The sequence below is a fragment of the Coptis chinensis genome, chromosome 6 (assembly GCF_015680905.1).
Source record: "Coptis chinensis isolate HL-2020 chromosome 6, ASM1568090v1, whole genome shotgun sequence".
Taxonomy (NCBI): domain Eukaryota; kingdom Viridiplantae; phylum Streptophyta; class Magnoliopsida; order Ranunculales; family Ranunculaceae; genus Coptis; species Coptis chinensis.
Window position 1 is genome coordinate 42,197,109 of NC_141461.1, and position 16,036 is coordinate 42,213,144.

General features: G+C 39.5%; 1 protein-coding gene across 4 annotated transcripts in view; it reads right to left on the minus strand.

Moving 5' to 3' along the window:
• LOC147493035 (uncharacterized) overlaps positions 1-11,399 on the minus strand; it is a 29,566-nt gene extending 18,167 nt beyond the window's left edge. For all 4 annotated transcript variants that reach the window (XR_015200219.1, XR_015200218.1, XR_015200220.1 and 1 more), the window contains exon 1: positions 10,143-11,399. Coding sequence is in view for 1 of the 4 variants with exons in the window: in XM_086569292.1 (XP_086425418.1) it covers positions 10,143-10,216 (74 nt within the window). In the remaining 3 variants the exon portion in view is untranslated. The remainder of the gene's footprint in view (positions 1-10,142) is intronic.
• Positions 11,400-16,036: the final 4,637 nt, after the last annotated feature.

The following is a 16,036-nucleotide window of genomic DNA, read 5'->3' on the forward strand; positions in this document are numbered from 1 at the left end:
ATCTTGGCATACCCATGGATAAGATAGATCTTGGAGATGAAATCCAATAAGTTCACTTCCAAAGTTAGGATGGATTTCTTGATGAAGCAGTTTTGTCTTTGGGAAGGTAAGAGATGAAGATTTACGTGATGAAAATGGGGTTGTTGTGAAGAAGGCGCCAACCCAAAAAGAGGTGCAGTTTCTTTGTGAGAGCTTATCCGTTATTTTTCTTTGATGTACCGCCTTCACCGACATCGCCCTGAACTGCAGTTCCGCTTTGTTATCCGAGATCGCTTTTCGAAATTTGCCGAGATCGAGACTACGCGTGGGTGCAGCCTTCTTTACCGCTTACTTGTATGCAGGGGTTCTTGGACTGCCACAAGTGCCAAGGTGAAGGGTGTTTCGTGCTATTTCACTCTCCTACGTATTAGTTTTTTTTTTTTCTTTTCAATGTCAATTTTATCTATCTATTACAATATTAACTTCGGTGTCTATATTAATGTAGGCATGGATTTATGAGTACTTCCTTAAGAAATTCAGGCCATACCCAAATGAGGACTATCATTTGAGCATGTCCCGCTAATAGGTACTCGCCATTTTTTTTTTATGCTAGCAATAACAAACATTGAAGTATACCCGAGCCACCATTGATAATATGACTTGTACCGATGTAAGCATTTTTGTATGTAAATAGTTTTATTTATTAATTAATATTATTAGTATGTGATTAATGATTAATTTCCTCGATCATATGCTATTTGACAGGTTGAATGGTATCCCTATGTTGAAGTCCGAGCTACACGGCGGTGGATGAAATAGCATTTTTCGAGGGATTTATATGCTTTCTTGATAATGTCGAAAGCGAGATAAATGTTACGAGGGTTGTCGCATCGGTTAAGGTCATATGCAGTTTGTACCCCTCGGATCCCCCAAAACCAAAGACCTCGACGCCAACTACTTCGGACGCTGGTATGATGTGAAATTTAATATTGGCCTTCCCATCGAGTAATTGGCGTAAATCACTTGATTCAACTTGAACAACGCGGACCCATTCCGTCTTATCCATGGGAGTGTGTTAGTAGATACATGAGTTGGTACGAAAAACAATAGTCATATTCAATGATAAACCCCGATCATCTTAGTCACTACTCCCTACGAGTCTTCCATATCATAATCCGTGAGTTAATATCTTACAACGTTAATTTTGTTTTGTTTTGTTTTGTTTTGGTATTTTATAAATGTAAATGTATATACTAATGTAGTTTTGTGTTTTAATTTTGACAAAGACCGTCGTCGATGAAATTTCTCGCTTGCTCAATCAAGGCCCGCAATTGGGTGGGATCATGCGATTCCGAGGATGCACGAAACGAGTTTCATGGAGGCATACAATTTGACCCGTGCAAGTTCATTGGCGACGATATCGCGAAGGAGCATAGGATTTAGGTATGTTGAGTTTGGTTAGTTTAGGGTTTAGGGTTTAGTGGTTAGTTTGGTTAGTTTACCTCCTTTTATCTTGTGTTGGGGACGAGTGTTGGAAATGGAAATGGTTTGTTTGTGTTAGTTGAGATGATGCGGGGGAGTGTTTATTGGCATTTGAGATGATCGCGGGTTTTGCTTTACTTTTCAGTTTGTGTTAGTTGAGATGATGCGGGAGTGTTTATTGGCATTTGTCTTTCTTTGTTCTTTTGATTGATCATGACTTAAGTTCAAGAGTTTTCCACCAATGAGGTTTCTAGATTTGGTGTTGGATTTGACATATGTGGTACTATTTATACTTGATTCATGTGTTTTATTGGGGGTAATTAGGCAAATGGTGGTGGCGGAAGATGGTGAACATGAGGAAGCAAGTGGAGAGGTTAGTTTTTCTGTCATACCTTAATAAAGCAGGTTTGATTTAACTTTGCTTGACTGATCTGTTTATTCAATTTTTTTTGTTTTGCAGGAAGGAGATAAAGTCAGAAAGTTAGATTGGAAATCTCTTTGTAGTAAAAAAATGTTATGTTAGGACTCTTTTGTAAGTGCAAGTTGTTGATATGTAGCAACTTAGCTTTATGTTCAGTAATTCAGACAATGTATTTCACATGGCAATGTATAGCTTTATGTTCAGTAATTCAGACAATGTAATTCAGACAATGTATTTCACATTGTTGAAATATGAAATGATAGTGATCTTGCTTTGGACTTGTCATTCTTTTCATGTTCACCTAAGATCCTAGGGTTTCATGTATTTCATGTCACATTGCCTTTGGTTATGTTTCTGCTATTAGCAGGCATTGATTTTAATAGGATGTCTGCTGTCAGTGGAGTAAACAGTTATACTACTTACCAGGGCTGCGCGTATGTGCATTGCTTAGATCTCAGTTTATACCCATTCAATGGCTCTTCTTGTGCTCTCCGACAATTTGCGCATTTTAATTTGTCACATCGAAGTATCTCTATTAATAATCTAATGCAGAACATTGTCCCAATGTTATCTCTAATGTCCCAATGTTATCTCTATTAGTATCTCTAATGCAGAACACAAAAATCCCAATGTTATTTACCAAAACACAAAAATCTAATGCAGTACGCAATGTTTTTGCCAAAACACAAAAGATCTGTTTTTTTGCCTCTTGAACGGTGGTCACACCAAAACGGTGTGGCCATATCGTTTGGATTTGAACTTGCAAAAAAAATGGCGTGTCTGTTCAGACTTTGTCCCAAACGGCATGGCGTGTCTGTTTGGACTTTGAACTTGCGTCAAAAATGGCGTGTCTGTTTGGACTTTGTCCCAAACGGCATGGCCAAACCGTTTGGACTTAGTCCCAAACGGCATGGCCACTGTTTCCAGATGCAAGCTCATGACCTACGAGTCTCGAGCTCGAGCAGTCGAGCTTCACTCGAGACTCGTAGGTCAGACTCGTAGGCCATGCCGTTTGGACTTTGAACTTGCAAAAAAAAATGGTGTCTGTTTGGACTTTGTCCCAAACGGCATGGCCAAACCGTTTGGACTTTGTCCCAAACGGCATAGCCACACCGTTTGGCCTTAGTTCCAAACGGTGTGGCCCGCCATGGACAAAGTCCAAACGGTCTGGCCATGCCGTTGGGACAAAGTCAAACAGAAAAAAGTTGCAAAAAAATTCAAAATTTGCATGGAAACTGCAAACGCTTGGCCTTTAGTTCCAAAACGGTGTGGCCATGCCGTTTGAGACTAAGGCCAAACGGTCCATGCCGCCATGCCGTTTGACTTTGAACTGGCTTGAAAATTGAACTTCAATTTGGACTTTGTCCCAAACGGCATGGCCACACCGCTTGGAACTAAGGCCAAACGGTGGGCCATTTTTGAAAAAGTCCAAAACGGCCCGCCATGCCGTTTGGACTTTGAACTTGCAAAAAAATGGCGTGGCCACACCGCTTTGTCCCAAACGGCATGGCCAAAGTAAGGCCAAACGGTGTGGCCATGCCGTTGGGGACAAAGTCCAAACGGTCCCAAACGGTTCCGCCATGCCGTTTGGACTTTGAACTTGCAAAAAATGGCGTGTGTTTGTTTAGACTTTGTCCCAAAACGCGGCATGGCGCATCGTTTGGAGTTTGTCCCAAACGGCATGGCCACACCGCTTTGGAACTAAGGCCAAACGGTGGCCATGCCGTTTGGGACAAAGTCAAAGTCGGACGGCGCGGCCATGCCGTTGGACTTTGAACTTGCAAAAATGGCGGTCTGTTTGGACTTTGTCCCAAACGGCATGGCCAAACCGCTTGGACTTAGTCCCAAACGGTGTGGCCATGCCGCCGTTTTAAGTCCAAACGGTCCAAAAAGGACAAAGTCCAAACAGACACACCATTTTTGCAAGTTCAAAGTCCAAACGGCATGGCCGCATCGCTTGGCCTTAGTTCCAAACGGTGTGGCCATGCCGCTTTGGAGACTAAGGCCAAACGGTTCGCCATGTCGTTTGGACTTTGAACTTGCAAAAAATGGAGTCTGTTTGGACTTTGTCCCAAACGGCATGTCCCCAAACGGACTTAGTCCCAAACGTTTGGACTTAGTCCCAACGGTCCAAACGGTAATATGCCGCTTTGGGACTAAGTCCAAACGGTTTGGCCATGCCGCTTTGGGACAAAGTCCAAACAGACACACGCCATTTTTTTTATCCAAATTCAAATCCAAACGATATCGCCGCATTAAGTCCATATCGTTGATGTTGATGTTTTGGCAATTTATCGGTTTGGTTTGTTTGTGTTGATGTTCATTGATGATCATATGAGTTGAGGTAAATTTGTTGTTGACAAACGTTGGCATTATAATCGGGTGGTATAGTATCTCGCATCAATACATCATATCAACTTACTTTAACAAAATTGCAAGTGGGCACACTTGTGTAACAACAAGAACATTTATAATAAGCACATCAAAATGCTTTATGCAATCCCAAATATTATTGTTCTCAGATTAAACATTTAAGCACATCGAATGAATTAGCAACAAGTATAGCCTCGCCAAGACCTAGCTTTGGCTTGTTCAAGCCTTTCACTCAAGTTTCAGCTCTCTTCAACTTCTCCACCTTCTTTCAACACTTCGCTTCTTCTCTCGCTCTTTTCACGACAATTTCTCCCGCTTATAGCTAATAACTCAATTTTGACGCACTTTCTTCAATGATGCATAGTCAAGGTGGCGGTGATACTCGCGGGCATCTTGTGGAACTGTAGCGGTCGTAAACATAACCGCAGAAATGATGAAAAGATCAAGATCGATTGATGCAAAGTCGAGGGGCTGGAAACGAACGGATGAGTAGGCGAGATTTTTACCTAAAGCAAAGCTTTGCCTCCAGATTCTCCATTTCTCCTTGAGCCATACTTCTTTTTCTACAATATCAATGAGATTAGAACTCAGTCTAATTAAACTCCCCAAATGTAACCTAAACCAAAGAATATTAAAATTTGAAAATAAAAAGGAGAAAAGAAGTTATCAAAAAAGCACCGGGTCTATCATTATGATGTTTCCTATCTAGAGCCTAGCTAGCGGACAACATTAGATACTATCCAATGGACATAATGATGCAATGGAACACAACCCTCGACCACAGTTCAACTTAACAACACTTGATAAAACTCTAACAAGGCTGCCATATCTAAACCACTCTTAACAAGTCCGGACATCAATGAAGTCCATGACGCTTGAGATAAAAAAATCATTAGAACTAGTGAACATTTAGAATCAAAGAGTTTTGAATAAATCTATACTTACAATCGACATGATTACGATATTTTTTTCTCCCACAATTTCTCGAGTCATGGTTAGCAATCATTCCACATCCGTGACACTTTCTTCCCGAATTGTTTAGGGCTATCTCTTTGGGGATTTCCATCTATCCGCTTTCTTCTTCCCTCCCTTTTGTTTGAGAAATGTTGGGATTCAAAATCAATAGCTGAAATAAAGACCTAATTAAAATAAATATTTATATCAAATTAAACACCAATTAAACACTAAATTTATATCAAATTAAACATTCAAATAAAAAACTCGTGGATGTATTAACCGAAGGTATCGGCTCTGAATTGGAGGCTCAAGAACTTCAAGGTCTCCTTTGTAGGAAGTCTTATTAAACTTTGAAATTTCAATAGCCATTTCACCAATCTTTTCAATAAAATATGAATAACCCTCAAAAGTATGCGACGATCGTAGTTTCACTTGAGAAGCAACCTTGATAGAATGAGCCACTCTCAAAGGTTCATTTGAGACATTCCCAACCACAAATCCAAAGATCAAACTCCGGCTCTATAAGTGTTAGACTTTTGCATCCACCGTCAATCTAAAATGGTTTGGAATCTCTTCAATCTCAGAAGCATAAAACCTTTTTAAGATATGACCACAAAGCAAACCCATAAACTGAAAGTACTTGCATTCGCATCTCCTCTAAGGTTCCTCTATCGAAACTCACTCTCCAAACTGAATTCTTCAGGGGTCTCTCCATTTCACCATGTAGCTTCCGGTTCCATACACGCCAATTTGTTCCCCATCAATTTTGTACTCCATCTTTGCCTTTTCTAGTTGCTCTTTAAATTTATTGAATATTGAGATCGATAGACCTTCAAGGCATGCATAAGGATGAAAGCATCGTTAGGCACAATCCGTGAACTATGCTCGGTGCGTAATCGAATCTCTTTTTTTTCCTAGCAAGCAAAGCCAAAGACTTCTCATTACCATGTACAAACGTGATAAAGCGTAGTCGTCGAATTGACAAACCGGGTCATAATGAGCATTCATCGATTCACTTCACTTCGGTGGTGCATACCAAAGAAAAAGGTGCCACCGAGATAACAAGGAACCCATTTCTCCCGCGATTGAATATATCTCTGTCAACCAAGGATTTTCGGACAACTCATACTTCTCAATGATTGTACACCATCTTCTCTCAAAATCAACAATCCTATACTAAAAAGAAATAGTGTTCTTCAACTCGCCACCAATGTCTCAAATTTGGTAAATGACATCTTCTCTTGAATTTCTGCATAATATGCCAAAGACAAGAACGATGACGAGTATTAGGAAACACTTTGGCAATGGCTGCTGCCATCGCTTCTATCCCGGTCGATGATGATTGCGGTTAAACGACGACCACCCATGGTCGCAAGCCGCCTTAAATAGCCATATGAATGTATCTTCTCGTCTCATCAAGCAACAATCGCAAACCAAACTGAATCGACCGATAATGATGGTTGACTCCAATAAAAAGGGGCAAAAGGCATGGAATATGCATTGGTACGATATGTGGTATCAAAAGACACAACATCTCCTCAAATATTCATACCGGCATCGAGACCTCCCATGAACCCGGAAAAAGTTCACCGCATGATCCCATTTTCATCTAAATCAATAGCGTAATAGAACCGGGGATCCTCAAAGACTCTTCTTGCATAAAATATTGCAAAGACGGCGGTTGCATCACCTTCTTTAGGCATCTTTAAATCAAACCATAATAATGGTTCCAACAATCTTTCTATGTAAACCCAACTTCCTCTCCATGGAAAACAGATGCCACTTTCCCAACGGATAAACCGTTATCACTAAATATCTCGGTCAAGCACTTCACCGCTTCGTGCATATGTTTGTTAGTTTTCATGCAAATTCTCTTCGATGGGGTCACCGTGACCGTAACTATGGTCATTATGAGCAACGCCGACCTCATATATCTCTTCATGTATTCTTTTCTTAATACTTAATTCTAGCTTGGCAACCACACCGATAGTTGATGTATTTCTTGATCGGACTTCATCTCTTAGAGTCTTAACCCCCTTCACGGAGCAAACCAAGAAAACAACCACTAACCAAATCCACCTGATTTTGTTGCTTAGAAGTCATCCAACATGAGTCTCAAATCCCTCTTGTTGACCATACTCTTTGTAATAAGTCTTTGCCTCACAACACTTGTAAAAGTCATTCCTATATAAGGAGCAACTAATGTTTGCGTGCCTTGAACGAGGGCTTTAGTAGACGAAGACCCAACCACGCCTTCTTCGATATTGATTGATGTCTCTGTCTCCATTTCTATAAATCGAAAAATTAAAAATATAAATAACTTAAACAAATCAAAATCCCAATGTACATAAACAAAGGTAAATAACTTAAACATCGAACTCGACAGAGTTAACCAAATATGCTACTTCAATCAACTCGGCCGAGTTCAAAACTCGAATATGCTAGTTCACCGAACTCTGTAAGTTCACCGAACTCTGACAGAGTTCAAAACTCTGACAAAGTTCACCGAATATGTTAGTTCACCGAACTCTGACAGAGTTCAAAACTCTGATAGAGTTCACCGAACTCTAACAGAGTTCAAAACTCCGAAAGAATAAACTCCGAAAAGAATACTTTATGAAGAATACGACAGTTCACGAACTCGAAAGAGTTCAAAACTCGACAGAGTTCACCGAACTCCCGATGTATCACGGCATGAAGAATAAAGTTCACGAATATGCTTCACCAAACTCGATAGAGTTCACGAACTCGAAAGTTCACAACCCCGACGAGAATACACGGCATGAAGAATACGGCGAGTTCACCGAACTCGAAGAGTTCAAAACTCGACAGAGTTCAAAACTCCCACGAATCACGGCATGAAGAATAATGACAGAGTTCACCGAACTCTGAAAGAGTTCAAAACTCTGACAGAGTTCAACGAACTTTGACAGAATACGGCATGAAGAATACGACAGAGTTCAAAACTCTGACAGAGTCAAAGTTCACCGAATATGATACTTCATCAACTTCGAGTTCAAAACTCGATAAAGTTCATCGAACTCGACAGAGTTCAAAACTCGGACGTATCATCGGCATGAAGAATAAAGGCGAGTTCACCGACTTCTCGAAAAGTTTTGAACTCCGACAAAATACTCATGACGAGTTCAAAACTTTGACAGTTCACCAAACTCGACGAGTTTACGAATATGCTACTTCAACGAACTCGACAGAGTTCAAAACTCGAAAGAGTTCAAAACTCGATAGTTCACGAACTCGACGAGTTCAAAACTCGACGTATCACGGCATGAAGAAATACGACAGTTCACGAACTCGAAAGAGTTTTGAACTCGGCGAGAATGAGTTCAAAACTCGGCAAGATTCACCGAATATGCTACTTCAACGAACTCGAAAAGTTCAAAACTCGAAGAGTTCAAAACTCGATAGAGTTCATCGAACTCGGCGAGTTCAAAACTCGACGAAGAATACGGATGAAGAATACGACGAGTTCACCGAACTCTGGAAGAGTTTTGAACTCGGCGAATATCAATACAGCGAGTTCAAAACTCGACAAAGTTCACCGAATATGCTACTTCAACGAACTCGACAGAGTTCAAAACTCGAAAAGAGTTCAAAACTCGATAGAGTTCACCAAACTCGACAGAGTTCAAAACTCTGACGAATCACGACATGAAGAATACGACGAGTTCACGAACTCTAAAAGAGTTCAAAACTCGACAGAGTTCAAACTCCCGGCGAGATCTCATGAAGAATCTGGACAGAGTTCACCAACTCGAAGAGTTCAAAACTCGACAGAGTTCAATGAACTCGGATGAACGCATGAAGAATACGACGAGAGTTCAAAAACTTCGACGCCAGTCAAAGTTCACCGAATATGATACTTCACGAACTCCGACGAGTTCAAAACTCGATAAAGTTCATCGAACTCCGACCGAGTTCAAAACTCTGACGAGAATACGGCATGAAGAATCTGACGAGTTCACCGAACTCGAAGAGTTTTGAACTCGGCCCGAATCACGACGAGTTCAAAACTTTGACAGAGTTCACCAAATTCGGCGAGTTTACCGAATATGCTATTTCAACGAACTCGACAGAGTTCAAAACTCGATAGAGTTCATCGAACTCCTCGAGAGTTCAAAACTCAAATGAAGAATCGACAGAGTTCACCGAACTCGAAAGAGTTTTGAACTCTACGGCGAAATTCAGTTCAAAACTCCTCGAAGTTCACCGAATATGCTACTTCAACGAACTCGACAGAGTTCAAAACTCTGAAAAGAGTTCAAAACTCCGAAAGAGTTCAAAACTCCTTAAATATCAACTCGAACGGCGAAGAATCTGACGAGTTCACGAACTCGATGAGTTCAAAACTCGACAAAATCTTGCATGAAGAATCGTAGTTCACCGAAATTGTCGCCGCCTTTAAACGAGGGTATTAATCATAACTATAATCATAGCAACCTAAATTAAATCAAAATTCAAGTTTTATGGTATAATGACAATCCAAGTGTCAATTAAAACGCGTTCAATAGGCAAGCACCATAACCAAAAGTGCACTATAGTTGAAGTGCCAAATGATACCGTCGCAGGAGAAGAAGAAACCAAATGAAGAAACCTAATTGCCAAATGATGAGAAGAAGAAGCCGAGAGAGCCGTAGAGAGAGAGAACTTGAATTTCGGTTTTTTTTTTGTTAGATCGGTTGGTTTTTTTTGTTAGATCGGTTTTTTTTTTCTTTTTTGAGAAGATGATGAGGAAAATACATATTTACCCTCATTGAGATCTTCAGATCTAGAGGTCGGATCCGACGGCTCAAGAGAAGAGTGAGATAAGGGTGTCACTATAAAGAGTGGCACCTAGACAAAAACCGATATATATATATATATATATATATATATATATATATATATATATATGTGGTGGAACTTGATGTACCATAGATTTTTCACATTTGCAATGGATCCATTAAAAGTTGGATTAAGCTCGATAATTATGACTTGGTAGATCATAGTTGTTCATAATAATGGGCCTGTTGAGAAAGCCTTCAAAAGTTGGTGGATCTCGGGAAGCAAAGGGTTACATTACCTGTTTCAATTTAAGTTGGTGGATCTAATAAAATTTTATTTTTACTGATAAAAAAAAAATTACATTAACTGTTACAAAATTGGAAACACCTCAATCCAATTCTTCAATATGCTGATGATACACTCTCTTTGTGGAACTTAAAGATGAATGCATGCCGATTATCAAGGCAGTCTGTATGCGGTTTGAGGCCATTACAGAGCTGGAAGTGAATTACCGGAAAAGAATGGCATTTGGACTCAGCTACATCCCAAGCTTCCTACACATGGCTGATTTTGGATGCAAAACTCACAAGCTTCCGCCTAATTACCTCGGACTTCCTCTTGATACATCGTACAAGCTCAGCTCAACTGCTCAAGTCCATTTGGTATCCATTAGTGAAAATTTTAACAAGAGATTGGACCTTTGGAAAAAGAAATATCTTTCTAAGAAGGAAGAACTGCACTTATGAAACCGTTCTAGCTAACCTCCCTCTCTTTCACCTTTCCCTCACCACTATTCCTATAAGCATACCCAACACCTTAGAGAAATTCATACGAGCTCTCACTTCGTATCTTCTACTGAGGCTAGAAGATATCACCTCGTCTGACGTGATAAAGTGCATTCTACAAAAGATTTTCTCTTTTTGTTATTTTTTTGGCCTGGTCTTTGAACTTAGAAAATCAAAGATGTGAACAAATACTTTTCTTGTAAAAGGCCATGGCAATATTGGTAATGAAGAGGTCTTGGAAGGACTATGGGCTTAGGCTGGTACACTAAGTAGGTGATTCCACCACAAGTTTCTGACCTCTGCAGAATGGGATAATGTGGCACAAGAAAGACATTTCTACGCTCATCAAGTTCAAAATTGGGAATGGAGAGAAGATCCTATTATGGGAAGATATGTGATGTGATAAGTGGTCCCTTAAAGCAAGCTTCAATTGCAGGTGCCGAACAAATTCGGTAAAATCTTTGGGTGATGATACCAGAGGTTTGGAGAGAGGGGGGAGCAAGGATACATTAACAATATAACACCACTAAGATGCCCTTCCTTCTGATCTCTCTACCATGAATCCAAAGGCACTCCAAAATCCAAATAATTTTCAAGTCATTCTGTGTCAAATAATAGTAAATTGTTTGTCCTCAACAGCCAATCTCACCTTGGCATTTCTTATATAGAAATCCCCCTTCTAGCAAAAGAAGCAACTTTACACTTTCCTAATCAATGGTTGGTAAGATCTGTCCCTTATTAGTGCTACCCAGTTCTTGGTTATTTAATTACTAATTATCTTTGTTGTCCTACACAAGACATTTCAAAACGAGAAACATGAATAAACACATTACTAAAAGATATATGGAAGAAATAAGAAGGTGATCGTGTTTAGTGTGTTTCATAATACTAATCTACTATCAAATGGCATGGGTTTTATGGAAGAATAATTCAATATAGAGAAATAGATCAAAAAAGAAAATTACCCCGTATCAGGATGAACGTATCTATATAATAAGCTAAGGTTTTTTTTAGCACTAAAAGACAAAATTACAAACAAAGGACGGTCTAGATCTATTTTGAGAAAATCTAACGGCTGTTGAGTTTGAACCCAAGAAACATTAGTTTCGATTTTTTAGTTTCGATTTTTCTTACCAAAAAAAAACTTCTCACCTCATCGCTGGGGAACTTCTCACCTCATTGTCGCTGGGTTTACCCATCTTCTCACCTCAACGTCGAGCACTCGAACTCCAAAATCCCCAAATCCTAACAGCAAAGAAGGCAGCAAAGAATGTTTGAGCTGTCTTGATTGATTTTTTAGTTTCGATTTTTCTTACCAAAAAAAAACTTCTCACCTCATTGCTGGGGAACTTCTCACCTCATTGTCGCTGGGTTCTCACCTCAACGTCGAGCACTCGAACTCCAAAATCCCCAAATCCTAACAGCAAAGAAGGCAGCAAAGAATGTTTGAGCTGTCTTGATTATCTCAATATACAGGTAATTCTCTGTCCTATGATTGCCATTGGTTTGATTTAGAGTTACATATCTAACATTGATTTAGAGTTGTAGAGTTTTGACTTTTGTATACGAAGTGCCATCTACGAAGTGCCATTGGTTTGATTTAGAGTTGTAGAGTTTTGACTTTTGATTGTATAATGGCGCAAAGTTGTTTTTGATCAATTGGCCTGTTGTTTTTGATTGTAGAGTTATATTTAATGGTGTAATGGCTCCTGTTGTTTGATTTGAATTTATTGGTTGGAGTTTAAATAGTTTAGTTTTGGAAACATTGAGCTTTCATAGTCTCGAGACTGCTTCAGACTGTTTTCTCCTTATACATTTTGGTTTTTATACTTTGATGGAAACATATTGAGCTTTCATAGTTAAGAACTTCACTGACTTTATTAGTCTCGAGACTGCTTCAGACTGTTTTCTCCTTATACATTTTGGTTTTTATACTTTGATGATTGAAAGCCATAAACAGTAAGGCAGTATGATCCTTTGGTGCATGCCTTTTTTCTTTCCTTAGTTTATACATCATAGATGGTGTGTATAATGCAATTTTGGTTATATCGCTCTATGTTTAGTTAATGTACTTCAAGTATCATGTGGGCTGGCCTCTATTTTATTTGTTTATACACATTCATCGGTCACTTTTGGTAACAGTCAAAGCCTTAGCAGTAATAGTTTTTTCCATCGGTCACTTCTAATACTAAACTTATGTTTCAGAGTATTGCTACCTTTTGATGAATAATTTTAGTAATTTATGCTACTTTATGTAAACTCTGGTAGACTTTTGTCTCTGGTAGACCATTTACTGGTGAACATCGATAACTCACTCCCATGGTTTACAATTCTGAATTGGGAGAAGGTTTTATACTTTTTGTCTAGGTTCAGTTTTGATGTCTTTAGGCAAGAATTTTAGTAATTTTTGCTACTTTATGTCAACTCGGGTAAACTTGAGGTAAGTGAATGGTGGGAAGTTACGATGTGATTCCTGAGACTTCTTGTGAAATAGGAAAGCTTTAACCGAAAGTACTCCTTCCATCACTTTTCTTCTTCTCACGACAGCTTTGCAATCTCCATATACCATTTTCCTATTTACTGTTGCTTTATTTTGTATGATGTATTGTATGATATTGGTGCCTTTAAGTTAGATATTTGGCAAACCGGGTTTACTTCATGTTATTTTAGGTAGTATTTGAAATTTATTTTTTACTTCCAAGTGAGAGGATTGGAGTCAATAGCTTACAATAAGGATTTGTAGTATTTCAAATCCCATTTTTGTTCAGAGGATATTCATGAGCTTCTCTTGAGTTTCCAAGAAGTTGGTCAGAGCTCCCCTAAACCAATATTCTAGGTATAATATTTCACCCGCTTTTGTTCTTAAAACTCTCCTTATTAAACCATCATTTCAGTTATGATACCATTTAACTTTCTGCATAATTTCTTTTCTAGGCAATCATGGTGAAAGAGCGAATTCAGGCTGTGCAAGAGCAAATTACCTTGACAAGATGAAATACTATTATGTGATTTCACTTTGTGTCATAACCACTTTTAAATATCACTTGAACATAGTCCCGAGTAACGAAATTGATTTTTTTTTTACATAGATTTACACACACCTACACACATATATATATTTGTCCAGTTCCATAGTTCCATATATATTATTATATTGATTGTTTGTTATTTACGAGTACAACTATATCAACATATTAACGGGAGTATCTTAGGTCGCGACTTCATTACCACAAACTGGAGAAATGAAAGAGAGGGGAAAGGAGTCGTTAATTCACACAGTCAATTCCATAGCACGACATCCTATTACGCCTCCCAATCCGATATATGTGCCTCCCCATCGAAGATATGCTACGCCCCCGAATCTGGTATATGTGCCTCCTAATCGAAGATCTACTCCTCCATCTGATGTGCTTCATAATCGAAGGTCTACTCCTTCTCCATCTGTTGTGCCTCATAATCGAAGATCTACTCCTTCTCCATCTGTTGTGCCTCCTAATCGAAGATGTAATGCAGCTCCTAATAGGCTATCTGTTGTGCCTCCTAATCGAAAATTTACTGCAGCTCACAATAGGCTATCTGTTGTGCTTCCTAATCGAAGATCCACTGCAGTTCCCACTAGGCTATCTGTTATACCTCCTAATCGAAGTTCTATTGCGGTTCCCAATATGTTATCTGTTGTGCCTCCCAGTCAAAGATCTATTGCACCTCCTAATCGGAGATCTGTTGCACAACGTCTTCGAAGAGAAAGGGAAATGCAAGTGCCTCTAGATCACGATCAAATGACTATAGCACAACAAAATCGGAGACAGAGAGAAAAAGATGTTATGTCTGATTACACAGCAGATTCCTTTAAGAAGACGAGGTCAACGTACGAAGTTGGGTCCTCTTCATCAATGTATGATATCTCTCACAGAGAAAACCAGCCTCCATTCACAAAAGATGTAACAATGCAAAGTTGTGAGAATAACACTATGTAAGTCAAGTACTTAAATTCTCACTCTTATGTTAAATTTCAACATACCGTAAAGCGTGATATATCATAGGTCTATTTTTGCAGTGATCATGATATGATTGGATTTGACGAAAGTGAAGAAGAAATTCTTAATCCTCATAGAGGTCATGCGCTTCCAGTTCCAAATCGCCGTCACTTTTTGGGAAAGATGGATGTTCTTTGTCCATTTTGTTCGGCCCTTCATTGGAAAGATGAACAGTTATCGAAATCAAGGCGCAACCGACCTTTATTTGGAACTTGCTGTTTACAAGGAAAAGTTAAGCTACCGCTTCTTTCTCCACTGCCTCGCACTTAAATCTTTATTCAAGGATCTAATAAACGCGTGCAAGATTATTCCGTGGAGCGCATTCGGCAATACAATGTGTGTAATGCCTTTACCAGTCTTGGTTGTAAATTTAACGATCGTGTGTTACATGGACGTGGTCCTACCTCATTCACTGTTCATGGAGAGTTGCGGCATCAAATCGGTTCATTGTTGCCTGATCCAGGGATGGAACCTAAGTTTTCACAACTTTATATTTATGATCCCCTAGCTGCTTTGGATCACCGCCACAATCGTAATCCGAATTTGTCAAGGGAAGTGTTGAAAACTGTACAAGAAACTCTTCTACAGACCCACAAGTTTTGTGATATCTATAAGCAAGCATTTGAGGTTTTAACTGAAAATGCTTTTGAGAATAACAATGTTCCGGTCCATCTACACTATGATCCGCGTTCGGATAGACGAAGGTACAACCTTCCGACAACTGATGAGATTGCAGTGATATTGCCTGGAGATGGGAGTAAGGTTGATGCCATGCGTGATATTGTACTTCGCTTGAGAGGAGGGCATGAGTTGGAACGGATAAGCGAATGTCATCCCGCTTATTTGCCTTTGCATTATGTTCTTCTGTTTCCTTATGGGGATTTGGGTTGGTCACCTGATTTGAAGTTGTGGGACGTCAAGAGAAATGCTCCAAGCAATGCAAGACTCACCCAATTATTGTATTACGCCTACCGTTTGTTTGAACGACCCACAGAGTACTCATCCATCTTGCTGGGGTGTAAATTGTTGCATGAATTTTTAGTTGATGCTTGGGCTGCATATGAGCATAACCGTCTGCGATACATTAGACTAAATCAAGACACCATCCGTTCGGATGTGTACAAGTGCTTGACAGATGTTGCACTTGAGGGATTAAGTCCTGATCAAATTGGCCAACGGTTCATTTTGCCTTCCTCGCATGTTGGAAGTCCAAGGCACAT